The sequence below is a fragment of the Prinia subflava genome, chromosome 3 (assembly GCF_021018805.1).
Source record: "Prinia subflava isolate CZ2003 ecotype Zambia chromosome 3, Cam_Psub_1.2, whole genome shotgun sequence".
Classification (NCBI taxonomy): Eukaryota; Metazoa; Chordata; class Aves; order Passeriformes; family Cisticolidae; genus Prinia; species Prinia subflava.
In genome coordinates this window covers 47,997,616-48,024,359 of record NC_086249.1, presented here as the reverse complement: position 1 = coordinate 48,024,359, position 26,744 = coordinate 47,997,616, and the positions used below count along the sequence as shown (strand labels likewise).

Sequence of the window (26,744 nt, the reverse complement as noted above, 5' to 3'; positions counted from 1 at the left end):
ATGGACAAGGCACGTTTAGCACAACTTTCTGAGTTCATCTCTCATGGAATCACAGAAAGGCTGAGGTTGGAAGGCACCCCTGGAAGTGTGCTAGTCCAACCCCCTTGCTCAGGAAGGGGCATCTTGAGCCAGGTGCCCAGGAGCATATCCAGACAGCCTTTGAGCAATCTCTAGGTCCCTGCAAACTTGTACGCACAAAGTACAAGCATAGACAGTACACAGATTCTCAATTCTTTTTCTTTTTCTCTATTGCTATTTACAATTTGATCATAACAATAAAGCTGCGCTGATGGAAACAATTAAGGACATACAAGTTGTTCTTTAAACTGTTTCTAGTATTCAGAAATTACATAACTTGAAGCAACTGCTTGCTGGCTTTGATTCCAGGTAAATTTATTTTGAATTTAAAAGGTAGACAGAGGACCTACTTTTCTATAAAGATTTCCAGTCACAACAAATCTGCTATCTTCCATGACTGTGACTACAGTTAAACTTATCACACAGGTGAAGGGACTCCAAAGTGGGTATTTTGTGCCTGCATCAGGCATAGTAATCTCATCCTCTTCACTGAATGCACATTTTGCTCCTATACATGCCAGCTTTTCTTTTGAAGCAGTACATTCACATCCTTTCCTTATCCTTACCTATATGCTTTAAGTGATTCCCCTATCAAAAAACAATATTAAAAATGAAATAAAGCAGCTTCCTTATAGAAAAAGTTGTATTTACAGTTTTATTTAGCAGAGTTAAGGAGCAAACAATTTTAACACTGTTGTGAGAAGTGTTTTTACCCAAAATTGCCAATATCTAATAAATTATTGAACAGAAATACCAAGTGTAAGGCAATAATCCTGACCAGCCATTAGAGACCACCCTATCCCAAAGAACAGAGCTGATAAAGGTGATAGAAAATTTGGACTGATGGACTCAATTCCCAGAAATTAAGACAGAGATGATAAAAATAGGGTTCCACTCTTGAGTATATCTTTAAGATCTGCAGATGAAGGAATTTCTAAAGCACGCAAAATGTACAGACAATTCCTGTTTTCAAGGGAACATTCAGTGCTTTGAATCCAAGAATGCTATGTCCATACATAGTGGTCAGTACATGACTATGGCAACACATAGATGGTAAAGATCAGAAATAGGACTAGAATTTTTTCCATTCCACGTCATCAGGAGGATTTACTTCTACCTTCCTTTTACCAACATCAGACCAGTTGGTGCTCAGAACTGTGCCACCAGACTCCATCTGCAATATGAGAGAGAGCTTGTTTAGTCTGCTGAGAATTCTAGTAATATAAAAACCACACTTCCTACAGCAAACTTCAAAGAGTAGTGATTACACAGAAATTGTGTACCTATGAAATAAAATTTGACAGAGCCATCATTCCATAATCTCCAGCCCAACAGTACTTTTGTCACTACTGGACACAGTGAAATGCTGCTTCATTAACAAGAAGCTTTTAAAGGGCCAGTCGCATTCTTGCCTGTTATGACTACAAATTAAACTAGATTCAAGCAATCAGGAGGATTTGATCCTTTCACCCCCCTGGCAAGTCTTCAAGCTCTACCTGAGCCAAACCTCTTCCTTTGATAACACTGATTGAAATGAAGAGGCCAGTGACAAAGCACGACCTTGGACTTAGAGTCATATTCATTAGTGTACAGCCCCATAGCTTTCAGTGAGAGCAGCTGTACCAGTACTTCCAACAGAACCATGGCCAAAATTTATTAATTTTAGACCAAAAACTTTGGTAACTGAGGCTTTTCCCAATGCATGCAAAGTTTAGTAAATTGTATCAGTGAGCAAAAGTCACACATTTCTTCAGAGAAAAGAATGAAGACTTACGAATGATTTGTTCATGGCACGTTTTACTTCATCTGTACCATCTGAATAGATTTGCTGGAAGAGTTTATTTAAAGCAGCATCTCCTTCTAACTTCTCATTTTTCTCCTCTTCTTTTATTTCAACTACCAGTTTGTCCCAGTTCCTTGTATAGTGAGACGATGATGGGTATAAGTGCTGGGTATCTGAAAACAGAAGTGTTAGTTAATTAAGGATTTTCTCACCACTTTGAGAGTGGCAGAGAACACAGACACATGTACCTGATGAATCAGAGATGATAATGGGACATGAAAATGCAAATGGACTCCTCCAACTGATATAAGCATTGCAGTAACAAAAATAAAGGAAACTAAGAAATGCAGAAGTTTATTTTTAGGTAAACAGAGTTATATAATTTTGTTATCCAACACACACAAAAAAAGCTGGCCAACAGCAACACAGATAATTTAAATCAAAATGAGGCAAAGGATATTGGCTGACAAAAAAAAGACCCAAAACAGCAGCCTAGAGCCATAGAATGAGTTGAGCTAAATAAAAAAACCCACAAACCTGAAATCAGTAAATCAAGAATTTCAAATTCTGTCAAAGACAGAATGTTCATCTGTATTGAAAAACTCCAATGTATTAGTTTCCAAGAGAAATCCAATACTTAAGCAACAGGTCACATAACATAACTGCTGCCCTGGGTCTGGCCAGGACCGAGTTTGGCAGTAGCGGTGAGGGGTGGGGCCTGAAGCTCTGTGCGCATGGCCAGGAAGATACTCTGCACCAAGGCAGATCACTGCTGGGGTGCGAGTAAGGGACTCTGGCAGCCCAGAAGAAGGGCAGGGCTTCAGTCAAGAAAAAGGTGTGGGGAGGGGGAAGCCATCCACCATCAGGTCATTGTCACCCGGGGTCCACTGGAGCATTTTGCATGTAAATCACTCTCTCTTTTGTAGCCTTTTGTTATTAATGTTGTTGCTGTTACTCTTTGTTTTCCAATGTCATTGCTGTTTCCAGCAAACCGTTTTTATCTCAACCTTCACCGATCGAGCCTCCAAGTCTCAACTCCATCCCAATGCAGTGAGAAAGGGGAGAGTAAAGGAGAATGAGACTGGACAATGTCCTTTGGGAGAGTGCCAGTGGGGCACTGATTTGGGAGGTACCATTCCTAAACCACAACACAGGCACTTAACAACATACAGAACTGCAAAACAGGGACCCAAACAGATAAGCAGGATTAATGAAAAGCATATACCCTTATATCAATTCATCAGATTAACAGAAGTTATGACTAAATTTAATTACTATGTTTCACTAATGGCTTGCAGACTTTCTGTCAATTCTTGGCAGTGAAAACAAGACTATTAGGCTTTTCACTGCAAATCTGAAGCTGTGATTTTATAAACAATATTTAATGCACAACTATTATTAATAACTGTAACTCACTCAATACAAATAAATCATTTAATATTTAATAGTTCAAAGAACAAACCTGGTGTAAATTGTTTTAACTTAGGAGAATCTCCCTGGCCCTCCAGCTTCTCCCATCTTACAGCCTCTGGCTTCTTCATTTTTATCTCAACCTACAAAACAAAAGGCAAAGAACAAATTAATCCACATGCAAACAATTTTGCCAAGCAGTTCCAAAGTAGCTGGATCCTGTAGCTGTAAGAAAATACATGTATTTGGTTTTAGAAACCAAACAGCCTCTAACAGGAAGCCTCTATTACAGCCAAATTTACCTACCTTACAAGCAACATTACTCGAGTTCAAGTCACACATCAAACAAGCTCCCATGTGCCTGCCCGGATTTTGTATCAGACTTCTACTTCTTTGTTTAGGATCACTTAACTTTCTTTTGCTTACTATTCACTTGATTCTTTTGTAAATTATGGCATCCCAAAAGTAATGATCGGTCCCAATGTCTCTACACTGCCAGGCTCGAAGGTATTGCCTTTCAAGCATCCTTTTCTTGGCAGTCAGCTCTAATAAGCAGCAGTTTTGAAAGACTACAAAATTTAGCTTTAAAAGTTTACATTTCATTTACCAAAAATTTCCATGTTTGATGTGTAGTACACAAACCAGAGAAACACCCTGGGACTATGCAGATCTTCCCACTGGAGAAATTCAGAAGCTGTACTCATTTGGTTCAATGAACAAACACTGCTATGGAGAAAATTGTTGAGTATTCATTGACAAAACTAGCAATTAAAAATGGATGCTGTTGCAATTATCATAGGAGAAACAAAATTAAGTGAAGGATGTCATGCCCTATTCACAACTTCACACAATCCCTTTAGACAACCATACTGAAATGTTTTTTTTCATAATTAACCTTCTCCTTTGGTTACAGGGTTACAAAGTTGCAAAACAATGTCTGCAAAACAAGGACTGTCTAATGTCACTCCAATTCACTTAAGGAGATGTCACGAAGTTCACACGATGCTATTAATTAACTGAAATCAGTGCTTGCTAAACTTCAGTGCTTCCTTATTTGTGAACAGCTCAGCACAAGCAAGTTCCTAGTTCTACCTAAAGCCACAACAACCTGGGGATCCCTGCAGACCCAAGAACAAAGGCACCACTGTAAAACCTAACCCTAGATTCAAACAGCAAGCTCATTGCACAGAATTGTGTTGATCTGAAACTTGAACTTTATTTAACCCATTGTTCAAATCAGTCACTGGTAAGCAACAGACTGAGGTATCTTACCAAAATAAAAAAAATTAGCTGGTTTAAATTTCAATGCTTCCACGTCTGCAATCAGGATGAATTTTAAGAAACAGAATATTCAGTTCTGAATGTTTCTTTTTATTTTTCATCCCTCAGGAAGATACAAATTCCCAAGATAAGTTTAAATACTTATTTTTCATCACTAGCATGTGCTGAGAACAAGAAAAAGTTTAAGATAAGAGGCATGAAATGTCCTTCAAAGCAGGGTAGAGCTTCAGTAAACTTATAAGTCCAACACCCATATGTATTTGATTTCCTACTCCCTGCATCTGTTGGATTTTTCAATATTTTCAGCCACTTTACAAATCACAAATTAGACATCAGAGTATCGGTTTTAAAAATAACGTCACAGAACCAAAAATAACCAAAGAAAATCAAAATGCTTTTAGTCTGGATGACCAACTTACTATCCCTAAAAAAGGCCTGTATTCCAGAGTTTAACATCACAATCTGTAAGGATGTGGAGATTTCTGTTAAACTATGCAGAAGAATTATTCTTCAGCAAAACAAAAAAAGTCACAAAAGCTACCTCCACTGGACTCTTTTTAAAACATTTTGAAAATTGCAATCATAAAGTTCATTTTTTAGCATCTACACTCATAAATCTGATGTTCTGTGATTAGCTTAAGGAAGCAAAAAATATTTGAATGTCTACATGTAAGAAAATCAAGTAGTTCCACAAGTGGCAGAACTAGCAGGTTTTTTTTCCCCAGTGGATTTGGATCTCCTGAGCCAAACATTTAAGTTAATTAGCTACTTACAAAGGAACTAATTAGTTACAAGTGAAACATGAGTATTAATTTAAAACCACTCTCCTCTGTTTCTTATATAAACTCTTCTCAACCCGAGGAGACTCTATTAATCAATTTAGTTGTGCATTTCAGTTGAGGCTCTAATGTTAAGATTTTATACTCATTAGTGCATCCCCCAACATATTTTAGGGGAGGGAAAAAAAGAAAAGCAGATGCTTGACACTGAAACTGCTCTCCCCCATACCTCTTCAATTTCTTTGTTTATATTTTCTTTCACTCCTCTTGCCCTTACACTTCAGGCTTTCCACCAATACCTTCCAGTATCTCTAACACAGATTATTTCATCCACACCAAAAATGACCTCTGATGCACTGTAATGCTTGATGTGAGCTACTAAACATGGACTTTTTTCTTCTCACAATACAATCCTGCTCAGCGAGTCCTTATAAAGACGATGGCTAACAGTCCTTTGGCTATTCACCACAGCACTCTGCCCACGCATAAAAAGAAGAGAACAAGGAAGAACTTTCATTTTGCCGCTCCAGTAATCCCCCTTCTTCTTTCCTCATCTGCTAGCTCTTACATTTTGCTCTCTGAAACTGTCCCTAAACCAGTACTGCATGATAAACATCCCTAAGGAGAAGCCAATGACACAAACTAATTCCCAGTGTAAGATGCAGATTTCCTAACTCTAAACCATTTCAACCCTGCCAAGCTGGAAGTGCACACAGCTGAAGAACTGAGACAGAATGTATTTCTGACATGATTAAACTTTTACTCTGTCTACTACATCCACTTCAATTGAAGTTACTCATTAGGCGAAGTGGCAGGCAGGAGCAAAGCTAGGGAAATCATTAACTTCATACCATTATACAACCACATTTTCCAAAAATATAAAGCTATAAAGTTCTGTGAAGGCGCATGTTTCTTCAACTTGAGAGCTCTATTTGATCTAAGAAGGAACAACTTTGTGAGTCCCAATTACGTGCACAAATGGCAATAAATGCATTTTAATGAAGGTTTTAGTACAGATACTGATAGCTATCACACAGAAAAGTAACACATCAGTGCAGATGTTTGTGTCATATCCAACAAAACAGTACTGTTAGCTTTTTCCTCTCCTTTGAAAAAAATTCACTTGGGCAACAGAAATAAATCAACACTTTGCCAACTACTTTGATTCAACATTTATATTTCATAAAACGTATGCCTGTGTGCCTCATGCCAACTTTAGTATATAAGACAGGAAAATTTAACTGCAAATTAAATGATCTGCATGCCACTTAAGGATAAGCCTAACTCCTCAGCTTCTCCTTGTAGCTCAAGCCACCTGACCATCTTGGCAGCCCTCTGCTAGGACCTGCTTCAGTACATCAGTGCCCTTCTTGCACTGGTAAGCCTACAATGGGACACGGTACTCTAGATCTACAAAAAGTCCCAATGTAGATATAATACACTTCCTCTTTAAAGCCCCTTGTGTTTTGGGTTCAAAGAGAGCAAAACAAAAAGGAAAGGACATTTGGAGAGTAATTCATGCACTACTTGTGTGAAATACCATCCTAAGAGAAACCTACCCCTCTCAGAAGAGGGTCAAATGAGGGATTTATTGTCTAGAAGAAACACCACAACACAGTGTAAGGACACAGGTGAATTTCTACTCAGAGTTTTCGAGTCATAAAAGTAATCAATTTTTTAAAGCCTACCAGAGATTTGGACATGCTTCTTTGCAGCTTAATGCATGTGCTAGCTATCAGAAAAAAACACCACAGTTACTCTCAAAAGCTACTCTGAACCATTTCATTGATAGCATGAAAATAAAACACCACCTTATTTTAAGGTGATTGGCATAAAAGAACACTTAATCCACTTTTAAGAAATAACCCCTTCCCTTTGGCAAAGATCAACACAACACAAGTTAGCCAACATTTATTTTCTAGGTAAGTACTTATAATTAAAAAGTTGAAACCTCCGATGAACTTGATCTCACATGAACTTACATTCTGGGACAGGCAGTGTCAGTCTAACTGAGCTACATTAAAAGGGGAAGAATTGTATCCTCCACCATAAAAGGAGATTCTGGTGTAGGCTGGCAAACTGCAACACAATTTCTGCTGTGTAGAAATACACAGTAAACTGTATATTTTACAGTCCACGGTCAGGGAAAGTTCATTTACCACTGGCAAATTTCTGTCAAGCTCTGATCATATGGATGAAGAAAACCAGGCAAAGCTTAAACAACAATCCAGCCATTAATTTTAAGACACAGCAAAAATACCCTTTTCAGTTCTGGTGTTCTGCTGTATCGAACACATTGAAAACAAGAATTCAGTGTTTCTAATCAAATACTTTGTTATTTACTGAACTACTGACTGCCTTCTCTGAGTCGTAAACTGTATGTGTTTAGAGTTGTCCTTTTGCGATCATCTCATAAATTTTGTAGGATGAAATAGAACAATATTCTAAAAATACAAGACCTATCCAAATGTACCTCTAAGAGAACATGTGCCTACAGTTCTGGTGTCCTAATTATTCAAAGACTTTTTATATATTGCTTGTAGTCTAAATTCCAATTTTTCCTCCAAAGCTTTTAACAAAATATATTAAGATGAAAATAATTCTACAGTGTTATCACATACAAATGATAATTAAGATATTTCTTCTATAGAGAGTACACTGCAACAGAAGGGATTTATTTCATTTCTTTGCCAGCTATGTACTATGGGGAACTGAGGGGAAAAGGTTTAAGTTTCCTCTGACTGATATTACATAGCCAACACAAAATTTTTGAATTTTAGAGGAGAAGCTAGCAACACAGATCATTCGGTATTCTAAAGCTATTTGTCACTTTATTCTCCATGTAAACCATCATTATTCCCATAGTTCTCAAGACAGATAAACCCCCTTATGTATAATATTCGTTTATGCATTTATATAAAGCATGGGCACTGACTTATATGCATGAATAAAATAACAGTTCTCAGAGTATTAGCAAGTTTAAATCTGTCTCACATCCATCTTCATTCATACAAAAGGAAAAGAATAAAATCAAACTTATTGTTAAATAAATAAATATCACACCAATCATAGTGGAGGTTTCTGTATAGTATATCCAAGAAATTGCTCTAACTAGCCCTGCCTAAAAGATGCAATAAATTTCAGAAAATTACCCATTCATCTTAAATATTAGTTTATAATTTATAGGAAATTCTCAAGAATATACATAGGAGATATCAATCTTCATTAAACCCTCACAGAAAAAACAAGTACATGAGAGCAGTTAAGTCTGCATTCAAATGCCTACAAGCAATTTATTGCAAGTACCCTAAACAGAAAAGCATCTTTTAAGGATCAGACTGCAACAGTAAGACCCAACTTCAGATAAAATAAATCTGTTCCTCTGTTTATCTATTTGTGTAAATTTGCCTCTGAGTTGAGACTCTGATGACAGTCCAAGAGTGTGTGAGACAGTTCCACTCCTTACCTTTTCCCTTACATTCAGCAGCAGGCATCAGCTCCAGCTGGCTTCACAGGGTATTTCAGCATTTGCAAAGCAAAATATTGGTTCAAGGAAAAAAACAACGTTCCACTGATGTACACAACCATATTCCTGGCATGAAGCTGCTGAGGGTGTTCTTCTACCTCAGCACATCTCTATTAAGCAACAAATGTCAACTGTAAAAGAGGCTGAAGCTTTCTAACACCTCCCCAGTTTGCAGCACAACTTTGATCTCTAATTAAAGGACAGTTCTGGGGTAAAGAAACCACTTTTTACCACTTTTTCAAATGGCTCCACACTGCTGCAAGTCATTGCTTGCAAAAAGCCCAAGGCACTACAATCCAAAAAGTTGCAGTAATTGTCCTCAGTCTGTCTGTAGATAGGGGGAGAATCAGAAAGCACTGCCTCAAGTTTCCTTCAAGGTCATACGCACACATGCTGAAAGCACACTGTCATCTTCACTCTCCTCTTCTAAGTCTGAGGAGAAGAAAACCACCTAGAAATCACCAGAAGACCTACAGAAACTGTTCATGTTACACAAGTTTCCAGGAGAGCACTGCAGAATATTCCCCTGGAATCCCAAATACACTGATTGATAGACTGAGCAGAAGAGGGAAAAGAAAGTGAGGCTGATTGTGCATGTTTAATAACAGTAGAAATCCTTACACAGTTTGTACATTTCTACTTTCCTGATATATTTTCTGGACAGATATAAATAGATTATTTTTTTCTTAAACATATTTAGTCACTCATTTAATTTTTTATGCCTTTTTCCTTCTATGAAAGGAACATGATGACAGTAAGCACACTGAGCCACAGGATAACTGCACCCAGGCAACTTGCGAAGAGCAAACCTCATCCAGCCTTTACATTCTGGCTCCCTCTTCTGGCAAGAAGTAAAAAACCAAGCAGCACTACTAGAGGTGCCTTCCCCCTGTGAAATACTGAATGCAACACCGTTTTCAGGCGTCCATTTTTAAGACATCAAATCTCAAATTTCTACCTTGCTTTTAGAAGCAGCTGTTACCTTTTGCTTGATCATATTGCTACAGTCAGACACCTCTGAGAGATGAGGAGTACAATCGCTAACATTAATTGATCTAGTTATGATCTATCAACTGTGCTGTTAATGTACAAAACGCTATGGAGATATAGCAGTACCTGCAAGAGAAGGGCTCAGTTCAGTGGTATTCAGCATTTCCTAACACAAACATTAACCTGAGGCCTTAGGCCTCAGAATTAAATGCTGAACAAGAGGCATCTCTAAGTAACTGGCCACTAAATGAGAGCAGGAACCATAATCAACTCAAAGCTGAATTTGCCAGCACTGTTATCTATTGAACAGCAAGTAAATTTTCTCATTAGATTAAAAAAAAAAAAGGCTTCAAGTATGGCAATAATAGATACAGTCAGTATTAAAGGCAGCCTGTATCATCTGTAAAACTATTGACAGTTGCAGAATATAAAATACTAGAAGATGCATGAAGACAAATTTAAGATTTTATCTGAAAACTAGACTTCATCCACACGTTATGCTGTTCTTGAGTTGGCACCAAACACTTTACATCTTCCAGTTCACAGTTTGAAGTCAAAGTCTGCAGATGACAAACACTAATTTCTTTCTGGTCCAAGAGAAACTATTAAAACAGCTCAAAACACCTATCTATGCTACCTCTCTAACACTTGCTAATCCTGGGTTTTTTCCAGACTTTATATCTCAGAGCTTGACACAGCATGGATTGATAGAAAGGTGCAATTTTCATTTCCTTGCTGGGAAAAAAACAATCCTTATGTTAGCAATTTTATTTTTCACCACTGTCAACACTCGCTGAAAGAACCAATTCAGGAGTCTGTGAGTTCTGTCTGCTCTTCGCAGTCACTTCAGAATTTGTAGTTCTGCAAACACAGTTAAGTCTGTTTTCTCCTCTTGAATTTGCATCTTTACCTTCATGTCTTTGCATTTGTAAAGTGATGCTGAATTACAAGCAGTATTGAGAAAACCCTCTCAGCTCCTCTTATTTCCAAAATACGCAGGATTGTTCTACTCTCTGCCAGTTCTGCTGTTTCATTCTCTATCCATTAATTTTTTTTAGTTGTACAAAGTTCATGGATCCAAACTATCCACTACACAGCCTGCTCATACATTCCGCTGTTTTCTCATATATTTGCTCATATGAGTGAAAAAGAAAGGCCAGAGTCTTTGTTGCCCACTGATGACTATAAGATACTAGTGGCAACTTGGCTCATACATTAAAAGCAGGAGCACAAAACAAAGCAGTATGAACAAATCAAGTTATTCTCACCTGAAATTACTAATCCACAGGAATAGACCTGTTTCTATCCCATGAAAACTCAGCTTCTTTAGGAATGCACAGTAACAAGTTCATGTAACTGGGAAGATAATCAGATTATATCTTTCTTTCCAAATCCTTACAAAACTACTTCATGTAAATAACACAAAATAACATGTGAATGATTTGAGAAGATTTAATCAGTAAGATTAATTTACTCAAAGTGCTATGTGCCTATTTTCCATGCTGCTCACAAAACCCAAGTATATACACAAAGCTAAGAAAAGAAAACTGAATTTCTGGTAATCAAACACTATGGCTGCATCACTCCCTTAAAGCGCTTAATATTTTTCAAAGAAAAATATTCTAAACCTGTAAAGAAGTATTTTCATATATAACATAGAGCTGCTTTTAATTTTTTTTTCTTCCAGACTCCATCTGGTGGTCAGAACGTGAATCAACCGGGGCTTGGTTTCACTTGTATTCCTTCACTACGCCCTCACAGACAGCTTTATACAACTCCTTTCTGCAAAAGGAGACTGGATATGTTGAAGCACTGCCTTCCGCAGTTAGAACACCTTCTGTGTTACCTCTTACCCATTTCATCTAAATATAGTCTCTCACAAGTATTTAGGAACAATAGTACTTGAAAATAAATGGAAAATATTTACAGTTCGGACACTGCCTGAATGTAACTCAGGCTTTCACACCTGTTTTGGAACCCTTTGGAAAGTAAATCAGGTGGCAGACTACTAGAGATTATTTCAGAGATAAGCCAGGCTAGAGATGGCAATATGGAAAAGACAAAGTCAAGTGAATTTCACGGTGCTCAGTTCATTACTTTCCCAAGAAAGTAATGGTAAACTTCAAGACAAAATTAAAAGTACAACACAAGCTAGGTATGAACATAAAGAAAACACGACCTCACAGCTACTCTTCCTAACAAGGTCCGTCCTCATTCCACTCAAATTTATACAAACACTAAAGGACTACCAGATTTTCTACATACTTTGAACCATGTAAGCTCTTACACTGTGAGGAGGTAAGTGAAGTGCTCAATCGCACAACCTGTGCAGGTTTCTTTGTACAAGGAGTGGAAAAACAAGACCAACTGTCTGTGGCAATCCTCTCGGGCCACCGTGAAGTCCCCCTTCTATGAAATGATGTGAGGATTATTATAGGTACCTTTCTGAGAACAGAACAGGTGGAATGGAACATGAGTACACAAGAGAACGTCCACAAGCTCTGCAGAACCACTGCTGAAATACAAAAGAACTGACATCACATTCCAGCACTGGGGATTCAGTCTTGGCACTGTGGACACAGTGTATGTCTGTCTATTCATTAAGCCAACAAGAAATGCTATGCCAGACCACTGTTTCTTATTTTTCTATACTTGTAATATAAAGGAAGCAAATTGCTAAGACAGGAGCAGTCTCTCACACCATGCCATTTGCAAGTGTCCTTAGGCATGTACTATTTCCAGGAACAGCATGGAATAGCATGGAATACACTCTTGAAGAGCCACAGACTGTTAACCATGTGATTAACCTTTACCAGCGAGAAGCCATGAAAGGGTAGAGAACAATTTCACTAGAATGTTCCAAGTCTGACTTTTATTTCTTGGGCACACAAAGGTAACAATGCTTCACCAGGCAAGACTGGTTCGTGAAAGTTTTGTAAAAGGGTGCTCATGCTTTCCTAATACCTGAATTTTAATAGTGAAGTCTTCTTTCTCTAGCAACAAGGGAAATAATCCTCAACATAACTCCACTATTTGCATTTCAATAAGCACCATCATATTTCTATTTCTGCTATTTGGACAAGTTTAGAAGGCCTCCCACCAGCTGAAAGACATCTTGAATAAAGAAAAAGCATTTCTATACGAAAAGCAAGATGACTGTTGCAGAGAGACAAGACAATAGAACAGAAACATTTTTAAGATTACAACAGTCAAATAAACAATTTACACTTTAAGAAGCTCACCTTTGTTGAAAGCACTTTAAACGTACTTTGCTCTGGCACTATACAATGAAGAAGATCAAGCTTTAAGTTGAAGTCTTCACCTGATGGAAGTCTCACTGATGCATTCATCTGTTCAAATGGAAAACAGGTCTCTGGTCATCTTTGACAATGATGCCTAGAGAGGCCACCTGGAACTTCAGGCATCAACAGCAGCTCCACTTTCAAATAAAGGACAGTCATTTCTCACAGAGATTAGGTGATTAAATTAATATCATTTCAGACCATGCCATTACACTACTGCATTACTGGACAGGATTTCAGGTCTTGCTACATGTACCCAAAAGCCCTACTATCTTGTCAGCTTGATCTGAAGTCTTCAGGGAAAGAATTATACAACAAATGGAGAATCAACATATTAATAATGGAACACGAAAACAATCTGCAGCTTCCCTTCTAATACAAGCAAATTACAGAGCAAGTGCTCAGACTATTTTAACAACATAAAGCAGATAATAACCAAGTGCTTCTGGTATTTCATGAAGTATCAAGTTAGTTGAGAAGAAGAACCTAACTCTTCAATATTGTCAGCTAAATTAAACATGAAATTCATTGGTACAACATATGCTGCTTCATTAAAGAGATTTCTGTACTTCTTAAAAAATATATTTTGCTGCCACAATTTTAGTGGTGCCAAAAGGAAGAAAAACCCTCCCACAAATATTCAGTCTATTTTTACAACTGGCCTAGAGCAAAATATTACTCATTCATACCTATTTTGGGAATACCTTGTTTCTGCCCATTCCTACTCCAGATGTATAGTCTAACATTCAAATCCAGATCACTTCTTCCCCCACCCCTCCACAGAGGCAGCTGAAACCCAGATGTTCCTTTGCAGCAGGCACACCTCACACTGCTTGTGTTTAAGTCCTGTGGACACTGCTGTGGCCAGCAGTCCCAAATCACCTGACTGGGCACACACTCACGTGCAGCACAACTGTACAGAAGAGAAGCTCAAGCAGAACAGCTCCAACTCCACTGTTTTTGTGCTACTGCAGCACATAATGTTCACTGGCTTGAGTACTGCACCTCAGGGAATTTACTGCACCTTAGGGAAGAGTATCAATAGTCATAAAAATCACCTTTCTCTCCAAAAACTGCACACTGACATCATCCTTCTGTGCATTCTTGATCATTATGGTCACAATTACTTGAGATTCTGTTTGGTACCAGTCATATCTTTAAAAAAGAAAGAACAGGGTTTTTTTTTTTTTGAGATCACACAGCATATAACATTAGATCACTTTCCTAAACCATTCACTTTTTAGTTCAGAACCTTTAATATATCTCAAAAACACTACTTATACCAGGCACAATGAAACAGGCTTTGAATTGAGCTCAGCATGAGAAAGAGAAAACACAAGCCAGAATGCTGATGCTATTCCCCTCTGTGTTAGGTTTAACCTCCTGTAAGTATCATTCAGTCCGAAAAAAAGTAATGGCATGGAGGAACATTTCACTTGGACTGCCACATTTCTAAAGTTATCAAAAAACCCTCCTACAGTCATTATCCTGCTTCTCCAATCCCCAAGCCAGAGCTAAAATATGTCAATTATTTCAAATTTCACAGTAAAGCTAAAGTCAACTTACTTGATCTTTGGTGGCAGAGGCTGTTGCTGTGTATTCGAGTTGAAGCACATTCAATTGGAAAGAAAGTTACATCAGTGTAAGTGAAAATATACTGTGAAGTACTCTTCAAGGCACAAATCATTTTCACCAATTGCTCCCCTTTTCCTGATTCCAATTAGTCCCTTTCCTTGATTTATGTGTGAACATTAACTTACAGCTGAAGCTCTTCACTGTTTAGTCACTGATGGCAGATTACAAATTAAAAAATTTCAATTTACATTAAATATGTCAGTCTGTAACTTGAGTATATTTTATAAATAGCAATTACATTCAACTTAAACTAATTTCTTCCTGGATAAGATGTATACCTGGAAAACATCCAGTAACTATGCTGCTAATCTATAAATCATGAAGGAAACCCAAAATAGGTCTGAGAACAAGTTTTAACTTTTAAACATAAAATCCTTCTAAATCTAAGATTTGTCTTCGTGTGTTATCACCATGCTTCCTGTACCTTTTTCTCCTCTACCCTATTCCTAAAATGCAAAAGATTTAGGTGACTATTAAAGAGGGAGCAGGCTATCCAATGCAAGCCCTCCTTTTTATTTTTTTTTTTCCCCCCCCAGGGAAAAAAAAAAACACACAAGGAGAGGTCAGTTTCAACATTTCTTATGAAGACTTCCAATTTAAAAAAAAAAAAACCTGAATGCTGATCAGGTTATAACAGAAAAAATGTCTGCACAAACCACTTGCAAGCTTCTGGGAAAAAAAAAGTTAACTTTCTAACCGTCCCAATCAAGTTAGTACTGACAACACAATTATCCACAACTGGTTAATTTGTAAATTAGGCTGCAGACTGTGAGCCAGAAAGTTAAAATTTACCTCAATGAATGCACAGTAACTGCCAGATTTGTTAACCATTCCTAAGAGTTTACAAGGTTCAAATTTTGCAGCCTTGGTCTCAAAGGCACTCATGCTTACAAGAAAAGTTAAATACTTCAGAATTGCATGAAATATGAAAGATTCTTTTTAAAGCTTGGAAGTGAAGCCACTGAAGCAGAAAATATACTCTAGCATAACAAAAAAAAATCAAAGTAGCAAACATATTAAGGAAAACATCTTACCAAATCAGTCGGTGATGCTAGAAAAAAAAAATTGCATTTTCAGAAAAAGACGTATTGAACTTACAAGGCACAATCTCACCCTAGCTTGCTTCAGTTACTCCAGACATCCCACATTCACTCCAGTCTCAACAGCAGAGGAGGTAAAAACACATCAGTTCTACCTCTAGTACTTTGCTTTCACAACACTACTTTGTAATCAGACTTCAATCAACAACTTGTGCAAACCAACAACTCTAACATAAAGCATGATCTGATTAACTGAATCAACAATCTTTCCATTACATTCCCTTGCTTACCTGAAACGGATACAGGCCTTTTTTAATGAAAACAACATTACAGGAAACAAAAGTTTTAAAAAATCACTTTCTGGGAGTCTGCACTAGGTTTATCATCCACCCATCCCCAGGAATAGCACAAAGCTCTCATCACATCTTTATCTCATGCTAGGGAGACCCCACCGGGGAATGAGGTGGAAATTTGGCAGAGAAATTCATTCACATGATCCTAAATATACTTGTACTTGATACGAGTACTTGAGAGTACTTGTATCTAACTATAGCTCAGTATCCCCTCTTCTAAGTACTTTTTTCTAAAATATTTCAGATTAAATATATCTGAAAAGAAACAAGCTTTCCCTTTGCTTCTTTAAAATGCACACCGAGAAAAAGAGGAAAAAAAATATTAAGCTGCAATGAAGAAATCAGAGTTACTGCTTTCTTGGCTGGTTTGTTCACTTTGTATCAGAGGATTAAGAAAATGGTTCAAAGACAAGAGAGTAAATATTCAGGATAAAACGGGAAAACCTAGTTGGACCAGACAAAACACTGCAAAATATAAACATGACATTAAAGAAAATAGTGGATTATAACCTCTTGCAGAAGAAACTGTCACCAAAGTAACTCTTTGCAGAAAAGAGCACGCTTGCCAATCACTTGCCTAATTCCTCCAAATAAAATTAAACCTATCAAAAAATGTCTCACAAAGCAGAAATCTGCTCATCCCTACACAACATAAAAGGGTTCTCCTCTATTTGGTTTTTAGTCAGCACATTGGCACAAACTTGTTCTACTGTCCCGTTCTCCAGTGTTCAGCACAGAGAAGAGGGAAACTCACAACAGGCAGAGGAAAAAACTACGCCAGTTATTCTGCTCTCTGTCATCAAAATCCCCAGACAGCTTAAGCTCTGTGGATGAGTTAATTGTCAGAGCTGTGTATCTGTAGGAAGGTATGAAAGGAAGCTACACTCACACTCAGTGACTACCATGGGTAAGTCACCAGAACAGCCACTGGCACCCATGGGATCTTCCACATGCGATCAAGGAATAAAATCTCCAAATCTCTACTCCATTCCAACTTTATCTTCTGCAAAACTTGAAAACTTATTTTGATGTAGGCTTTAGATAGCAAGCCGACACACACTTCTACAGTTAAAATCAGTTGCATATGAAAATAAGTTAAAATTAATTACAATTGTCTGATCTTTAAATAGGTACTCTCCTGGCACAGCTAATTATTACACTAAAAACCCAATATAAATGTTCCTATAAATGTGAATGAAGCATACAAGTGTTAAGGGTGTCTACTCCAAGAGAAACAAGAGAGAAAAACATGACTTCTAAAAAGGAAAAACAAATTATTTTGTTCTAAATAAAAGGAAAGCAGTGAATCTTTGAAGAACATAACACAGCTTAGCACAGGGCTTATGAAATCCCTCAGTAAGTAAATGTGGTTTTTCTTACCATTTAGTGCTTCTTCACATCTTTTAATCCAAATAGTGAAGGTATCATCTACATCTAAAAGAGATCAAACACAGTACTATTAAAATTCCTCAAGCATTACATGTATTGCATGAAGAAAACATCCTCTCAGGTGCCAATTGGAACAAATCCATCCCAAACTTGTATCAATTTACTAAAAAAGGTGTTATTTCCTATTACTTCTTGTAAACTCTGTCATTCCACTTAGGCTTTAAGTATTTTTGTACAACTCCACTATGTGCTACATTTAATTAAATTCTAATTAATTTGTAGGAGACTAGATTTTGTCTGACACAAATATACTATTGCTTTCCAATCCGTTCCACCCCTATGTAGCTGTTCAGAAAGCAAGAAGCACAGCTTTACGCATTTTTCCATTTTTCTTTCAATTTTGGTTTTTTTCTTTACTTTTTCAAACAGTCACACACTTTCTCTCCAGAGAATGTCAGGAGAGACAGTCTGCTGTGTGGACAACCCAAAGTTGTGCTACTTTGGACAAACATCAAGAATTCTCTCCAGGACACAAGCGTTCCAGATAGAAATTAATTCACTGGAAAATAGCTAAAAAGATGACAGAGTAACAACAGAGCAATCATCTTGTTTCAACAATATTCCCAAAAAATCTTTCACAGTGAAGAAAGTACGAAAGTGGCAACAATACTGACCAACTACTAATAGCTGAACTTTCTCTCACTTTACCAGTGAATTCACACTAGCTATGAGGTAAAGGACATGAAGCCTGACAAAAGAGCTGCCAGCAGACACAAATGTAATACCCAGTCTGACTCCATGGGAAGTACACAAGGTACCCCAACCCTCCAAATATAAAATGTACATAAATTCTAGGGTGCACCTTAGGTCATAAAATTCCTACCCCATTTCTCAAGCCATTTCATCTCTACTTTTTTTCTGCCATCTGACCAGACATCTTAAGAGTTACCTAAACGTTGCACTAAAAAAATGAGCAAACTCTGAAGCAGGTTGCCCAAAGAGACTGTGGAATCTTCAGTCTCAGAGATACTTGAGAAACAATAGTAAAAAGTCCCAAGCAAACATGCAAGTTCAAAATTAATATTACTTTTGTACAAAGCACAGAATTATATGAACTCCAGAGCTCCCCTGAAACCTCAATCAATATTTTCAAAACTTAGCACCATAATTTAAAAAGACTTCCAAGTTTTGCAGTCTAAGCAAAGTCTCCACTGATCTAGCCTCCCTCATCAGCAGGTGAGGAGTTCTCTTTTTAACCATGGCCTATGACTAGATTGCTATGAAATACAAACCTAAAAAGAGAAATCCAGAGTTAACTTCCCGGTTTTCCTAGAAGATCACACTCTTTCCCAGCATCATGGCACATTTTATAATTTGAGGCAAATGAATTTTTTTTTCTAAATTTGTATTATCCTCCCAAATAACTTATTTCTACTAATAACTATAGTTCAGAAAACTTTCCTGGGTCTTCACTTACTAAAAATCTACTAACTCTTAGAATACAAGAAAAGTAAGAAGTGTATTTTAAAAGTTGCCACATTCCAGCTTTACTAAATTCATTCAGTGGTCACGGCAAAAAACCCAAGAAAATTTGAGAATACTTGTCCTAAATCCACACAGCACACTGAAGACTACCAGATTACACTTGTTCAACTAAGGCAATAGGAACTGCTAAAATCTGCATGCATTGCACAGTTGAAGGACAGGAATATTGCTTTCTAATGTTATTTCATAAAATAAAGGAACATTGTACATTCCACAGCTCATCACATCAAGTTCTACTTCAATATCCTTGTAGGTGGATAATGGGAAGGTTGCTGTGGTAGCCTGGGCCTGTCAGTCCCACCAGTGATCAGCACAGGCAGGGAGCTCATCCTTGTCAGCATTCCAGATTGAGATTTACAACAGCCCTTACATTAGCAAAGAACAGAAACGTGTTCCCATGTACTTCTGCCCACTTGTGTGGCAAAGAAATCAGCTTTGCCAGCAAAGGATTCCCCACCACGGCAATTCTTCCCAAGGCAGCAACAGCTGAAGTCTCTCTTCATCACCTGCTTAGTGTACGTAGCAAATTCTCCCTCTGTGCTTTGATCATTTTGCACTAGCTGCATTTAACTGGAAGTTAACTGTGTTGCCAAAATGCCTGTGCTCACAATTGTTTCCACCTGGGATCCATGAAACATTCCACAAAGGTAAATTCTGTTACTGACAAAAACTTGCCAGCAAATTAGATAATATATGAAAGAGAATCAACCAAGTTTGTAATTTTAAAAAGGCCTTCAGGAGACTCCTCATCTCACAGCAGGCCACAGAATTTTGTAATGAGATAGAGGAAGCACAGCAGAAAGGATCTCCAGATAAGAGAGTACTCAGGAAGCGCTAAGAAGCTTCGGAAACTCTTCAACTGAGTAAGCAGCAAAACAGCAAATTAAATTCAAACAGGTAGAAATGAAGCAATTCAACATAGGAAAATGTGCTGTATTTCAGGGATTCTGAATTAGCCAAGAGGACCCTGGTATTCACTGACTTATCTACAAAGATACCTGCAGCTCTGTGTTGTACTATACAACATAAATAGAATGTGAGGTTATCCATACACATGAAAAACCTCAAACTGATACTGGTTGCCTGGGGTGGGGCAAGAGTATGAAAAATAAAGATTAGTCATTCAATTAAATTCAGCAGTGATGGGCTTGGAGATGTACAAAAAGTTACCTACCAAGTAAGGAAAGCAACATAGGTCAGTGGAAGGAAACTTTTCCTTTCACGGAAAGTTACTAAATAGAGAACTTGACTAGACTGCAAAGACAAACCTGTCTCTCTGCTGTAAAATTCATGGGGACCACCTAGTTATCCAAAGTACCAATACAGAAAGTGCTTCATGAAATGTCTTATTTTCAACTCCTGTTCCAGGGCAGCCTAAAGTGACAGCTGTGAGTTGCTGCAATTTCACATCATCCCCCTTCTACCACTGGCCCAACACTGCTCTGCCACTTCACTTTGGATGGATTCAGCACTCACACCCTATGTTGGGCCATTTCAACACATTCATCATAGAAAAGACTTTAAAAATAGTAGCTTTCTGCAGACTTAATGCACTGAAAGAAGAGGCTAAACAAGCACAAGAGTAATAAGGAGCATGATCACTTGGCATCAAGCACAAAGTAGCTTACACTTCCATGAAACTCCACTTTTAAAGCAGAGGATTAGACCATTTAATTGGGAGATGCAAAGTAATTAAATTTTTGCTAAGCCTGCATGTCCTAGCTACTACTATTACAGATAAGACAACACACTGAAAAGATCTGAGACCATGACAATTCTTATCAGATTAATGCACTTCACAATGCATAAGGTTTCAAGGTGCCTTTTTCCACCATCTTTTTTTGCTGTTTCTTGTGGAAGAGAGGAGATTTTATTTATAATGGGGGATAGGAGAGAAGAGAAAGGCATCACAACCATCTTGCAATTGCTTTGTTTTGTGCTTTCCCATGTGTTCTACCAAAGCTTTCTGTTTTAAACTGTTTTACTGTTTTTTCTGTTTTACTCCTTTTTCTGCCTATCTTGAAAAAAGTCAGGTTTTGAAAAAGCTCTAAGAGTTCCCAAACTAAAAAGGGCCCAAGTCCAGCTGGAAAGCCAACACTGTAAGAAGAAAAAAGAGATATAATAAATATGCTTCTGTAATTAAGTGGTATGTAATGTAAGGTAAAAATCCACTTTGTCAGTCTGAATACTCAGCAAGTTGCACATTCTTTCTAAAGACTGATCTATCAAACTGCTTAAGAAGAAATTCCCACTATATGTAAGGAGCCTGCTCTATTCACAAAATTTTCAATGACACTTAACACTACAACATTGCCACTATTTATCTTCAACACCTCCAGGAAGCAGGAAAATACTCCCCATTTTATAAAGAAAAAACTAAATCAGCTACTAATTGCTAGGAATGTGATACACATTTTTAAACAGTTAAACACTTTATGCAGTGATTGCACTAAAGTACCCAAAAGTCAGACAGATAATGTTAGGGACCCATTACATTAGCCTTTAAAAAAAAATTCTCTGGTCTTCATTTTTATCCAACACATTATCCACTATTTTAACATAAGGAGTACTGTACATACAAGAAACTTTAGTACTTACTGTCCAGCCTCTGTCCCTCTCTGAAAGACTCTAAAGCAGATGCATAGTTTTTGATGTGATATTCACCTAACCTGACACAAATAAAGAAACACCACAAGAAAACAGTGATTATTTGTCCGTGTAGCCCACATTCTATTGACAGCATGCTGTATTGGTTAAAATGACTTGTAAGAATTTAAATTACCCAAAAAGTGTGTTTTTGAAATGGCAAGGGCATTAAGATAATTACCCCAAACTAAATGGCTTTATTACACATGGGTTGCAAGCAGCATGTCTTTGAATTTATTCATTCCCAGTGTTGTAAAAAGCTTGCACAGAACCATAATCCAAACTCCAGTACTGACCTACAGATTATCACAATATTCCCCAAGTACCATAAATGATACATACCCTTTTCTGAGGAGCGCTACAGCATTATTTGGGTTGAGTTCTAGAGACTTTTTTGCATCTGCAACTGCATCTGTTGAAAGTCAGTTTAAAGTTGAGAAACATAATAATATTATAAAAAGGAGTGAACTGACAAGTCTTTAAGTTGTGGTATTTTTCTAGGATGCACTATGTTATCTTTCTTAGCTTGCACACAAATCACACTGTTTCAATTAAGTCTAGCCACAACTGTCACACATGAATCCCTCACAGGGCTGCAGAGCTCTTATGTAAGAAGTAGCATGACTTTCACTTAGTGAAAGCCTCTGCTTAGATCTGAAGTGTGATTCTGTTTGTTTGGTTTTACTGGAAAGAAAAAATAAACCAGATCCTATTCAGTCAATCTTTTTCCCAGGCATTACTCACTTATCACATTCCTACCATGACAGGATTCACTATCTACCAAGAACACAACGATGGAAGACACAACACAAAAATCTCGGTATCTGCCTAAGTAATCTGCTTTTAGAAAGCTGCCAAGATAATACTAAACTGGAAGCAAACAGAAAGCCCATTTCAGGCCAAGTTTTGCTGTAACAAAATCTAAGGAAACTACAAGATTATGTACTGACCAAACCCAGCATATTAAGTTACAGATAACACTTTCTCTCGTTACTGTATTTAGCTTCAGATTGAAGACATCTCCCGTAAAACACAAGCTGTTATGATACACTTGTAAAAGCATTCTTAGACTGAAGTCGTTACCAGCGTATTTCTGTAGAAGAATATGAGCATAAGCGCGCTGACAGTAACACTCGGCATCATCTGGATTCTTTTCCAAAGCTGCTGTCAGTTCCTGTAAACACACATAAAAAATGAAATGGAACTTCAGAAATCCTCATAAAAACACAGTATCGAACCCTGCCAATTGAGAGACATTTCAGAAGATAAAATCCTAACTGGCATTTCCGTTTACCTGTTGCTCAGTTCTCAAGCACAAAGCTAAACATCAGAGCCTGAAATACAAGGAATCTGCCAATTATACCAAATTCCAGCAGACTGTTTCTTACTGCAAAGGAAGTGGGATTTCAAATGTCCTAAACATGAAGTCTAACACAGATGATCCCCTCTATTCCAAAAACCTTCCTACAGTTCTCAGCATGCTTGTACACAGAGGTGCTGGATTTGAGAGAGCAGCACCGTATCAGGAGATTGGAAATCAATGCACTGTATGTCAGAACAGCTGTGTGGAGATAAGATGCTGTGAAATACCATGGAACACATATTACAGTGCCTAAGAGATTGTTTTGATTTATGCTGAGCACAAAAGCAGAACGAAAGATTTATGGAGCACAGGGCTCAGAGGAGATATTACTGCACAATGGAAATAAGCGCAAAGTAGTCCTTTGTTAAGGGAATCACTGAATATATGGATTGAAATAATCACACATTGCTCTCTCTGAGAAAAGTTCATGACTTTGCACACAAAATAAAATCACAGTGACTTGAAGCACACATCTGGAAAGAGCATCTCCAATTCTCTCCTTACTGGTGAGAGAAGTTCTTCCCTTTGCTAGAAGCCAGTCAGTCTTCCAAAAGTGGCTACACTACATTGCTACAGGACAGTAACTCTTTGCTAAGCTGGCTTCTACTCAGACTTCCACCTGGAAGTCTGGAATCTAGCAAGCATGAACATAGCTAAGGTACAAGCTTTAAACCTGCAGAAATATTTGTACAGCACAGTTACCAAAACTCTGTCCCACCAAGCCAGAGAAAAAAGAAGGGACAGAGGACTTGCCTTACTTCTAATTCAGACCAGTGTCTTTTTCTGACAGATGTCACATAAAATGTTTATGCCACCTAGGCCTTACAGGGCCAGAACAGCTGCTTCTAGCAGTGGCACGAGTTCAGTGTAAGATACACACACCTCTGTAGAGGCACAGCACATAAATCTAAATCCTTGGGGGTCTCTGAAGGAAGGGGCAGGCAGCAGACAGCAGTAACTTGATCTAATTGTACCAATGCCTTCCTGAGATTTAAAGTCACTCAAAAGCAGCTGTCATTATGGAAATACTCATGGCTACAGGTATTCCATGTGGCAGGGACTTGAGGCAACACATACATCAAAATTGGTTCGTATTATGCTCAGAGGTGAAGTACTTGTGACATTCAAAACCAGGCAGGTTCTGACTGACACTGAGCATCACAGGCACATGCAGGTGCAGAGGCACTGCTTTGACAGATCACCTCTCCCCTCAAACATTATTTCCTGTGAGTTATGCTGATGACAGATGCACTGATTAGAGTCAGCAACATATGAATGAATCCTCCTACAAAACTAACCCTCACGCCAGCAAAGCAAAGGAAAGCAAAGCCAAGTATTTCCAACAGTGTGAAACGTCCCTCTTTGTGTGCTTTTTGTCAGTGAGTCACCGCACCTCGCTCAGGCACACACACGGAGCAATAACTCCTGTAAGCTATTCGAGAAGACAAGAAATGCTGGACTAGCACTGGGAACCCCAGACTATGACATCAGCAACAACTACTCAGAACAAGCTTAGACTTTGTCCTCACACTCAAGTATGTGCCTTCTGCATATTTTGACTCTAAAGGACTTTACCATGTGACCAAATTGCAGATCTGTTCCTAAATACACTGGAAAATTTGATTAAGAGTTTGCATGAACTAAAGGTGCCTTCTGTCTCCACGGCATAGCCTACATTTTCAGGTTAAAATGAGAAGTCATTCATGACTTCACAGCTTTATCACTGTAGACAGTAATAGACAGTATTAAAAGATGGATGATGATCTTTCAATTGCATCAGATCAAGGTGCAGAAAACCAAATACAATCTTCAGGAATTAAAGCAATCAAAAATCCCGAGGACACAGTGAAGAAATGCCAGGCCAGCTGAACAGAAGCCTAGCCAGGTATGAAAACATTACACAGCATCACTTCTACAGAACTGTCTTCCAGATTAGAAATATTAAGCACAGGAACATGGAGACGGCATATAAGACCATGCAAGCATGGTGCAGCACCTGGAGAGCTGAGCCCCTAAGTCAGCAAAATGCTGCTCTGAACTGTGGGATTTACTAATTCAGAGACCATCAAGCACAAAACGTGAAACTTATTTTTTTTGGTTTTAGATCGTAAATTAGTTTTAATATGCCATATAGATTTGGCTATTCCAAACTGGTTTTTAAATGTAATTTAATTTTTGACAAACTTCTAAAAGTTACAGCCTAAACCCCAAAGAACTGAAAAATTTAGCTTCACCATTTTCTTTCTGAAAAGATAATTTAGTACTATTTTATGGTTCTACCACCCACTCTCTTCAAGCAGTACTAACTATTTACATCCTCTCCCCTCCCAAGTAGTTAAATAGAAATACTTATCCACCCTCCAGTTCTGTCTTCTCATCAACCATCTGTTTTAAGTAAAAAAAACCTTGGAAAACACATTAAAATATATTAACTGATAAAGTCATAGAACAGGCCAGGTTGGAAAGCACCTCGAAGGATCATCTCATCTAATCTTTCATGAGAAAGCCCGCCTAGATGGGAGTATCTAGCAACCTGCCTATTCGTGTCCTGAAAACCTCCAGTGATGGGGACTCTAGCACGTCCGTGGGGAGGCTGTTTCAGGGAGTGATCGTTCGCACTACGTAAAAATTATTTTCTGTGGTGATGAAAGGAATATCAGTCGTGGTGCCGACAAAATATAGGGAGAGGAAAAAAAACAGACCAGGGCAGAATAAAAACCAAGATGGAATACCTCTCTTCAACAAGCTTGGGGGTTTTATACCCACAAATCTTAGCTAATTGAGTTATGTGAACTATCATCTACCTACAAGTCGGTTTGTTTTGCTTCCCCCCCTCACTCCTCTGCCACACAGGCAGCAGGAGCACTGTGCCAGCTCTGCGCCGGGCTCCCCTGCAGCCCGACCTTCCCCGCCCCAGGCTCCGGGGGCTCCCCGCCCGCCCCCGGCCCGCCCGGCCCTCACCTGCGCCGCCGCCCCCGGGTCGCGGTCGACGTCCGCGTCCGAGAACCTGCCGAGGAAACACAACGCCGTCAGCGGGCGGGCGAGCGGCGGGGCCGCGGGGGAGGCAGGGCCGGGGAGGGCGCTCACCGCGGCGGGGCCGCTGCCGATGCCGCTCCCGCCTCCTCCTCCTCCATGCCGCCCGTCGCCCCCGGGAAACTTCTGGAGCCGCCGAGGCGCTCGCGCCGCACGCACCGCGCAAGGCCGCGCCGCGCGAGGGCTGCCGGGAGCGCGGGGGAGCGGCCGCGCGGGCACCGCCCCGGAGCGGCCCCGGCCCAGCGGCCCCGCCTGCCCGGCCGGCCCCGCCTTCCCTTCCTGCTCGCCCGGCCTTCCCCGCCTTCCCTGCCTGCCCGTCCGGCCCGCCTTCCCTTCCTGCCCGGCCCGCCCCGCCTTCCCTTCCTGCTCGCCCCGCCTTCCCCGCCTTCCCTGCCTGCCCGCCCGGCCCGCCTTCCCTTCCTGCCCGGCCCGGCCCGCCCCGCCTTCCCTGCCTGCCCGCCCCTTCCTGCCCCGCAGCGCCCGCCTCCTGCGCGGGACAGCTCGGCCCCTCGAGCTTTGAGCTTTGTATCGAAGTCTGCAGGTTTTTTTCCGGTTGTTAACCGGTAGCTGTAGCCGGACCAGTGATGACTG

The 26,744-nt window shown here is 39.1% G+C and overlaps 1 protein-coding gene across 1 annotated transcript; it reads right to left on the bottom strand.

Moving 5' to 3' along the window:
- Positions 1–707: 707 nt before the first annotated feature.
- SUGT1 (SGT1 homolog, MIS12 kinetochore complex assembly cochaperone) lies at positions 708–26,418 on the bottom strand. Its single transcript, XM_063392186.1, has 13 exons — positions 26,208–26,418; positions 26,082–26,127; positions 22,841–22,931; positions 22,100–22,169; positions 21,710–21,780; positions 17,558–17,611; positions 15,819–15,835; positions 14,716–14,741; positions 14,208–14,304; positions 13,090–13,197; positions 3,324–3,414; positions 1,853–2,034; positions 708–1,252 (listed from the first exon to the last, which is right to left on the bottom strand). Exons 1-13 carry the CDS (start codon positions 26,252–26,254, stop codon positions 1,151–1,153), a joined length of 1,002 nt encoding a protein of 333 aa, XP_063248256.1. The 5' UTR covers positions 26,255–26,418; the 3' UTR covers positions 708–1,150.
- Positions 26,419–26,744: the final 326 nt, after the last annotated feature.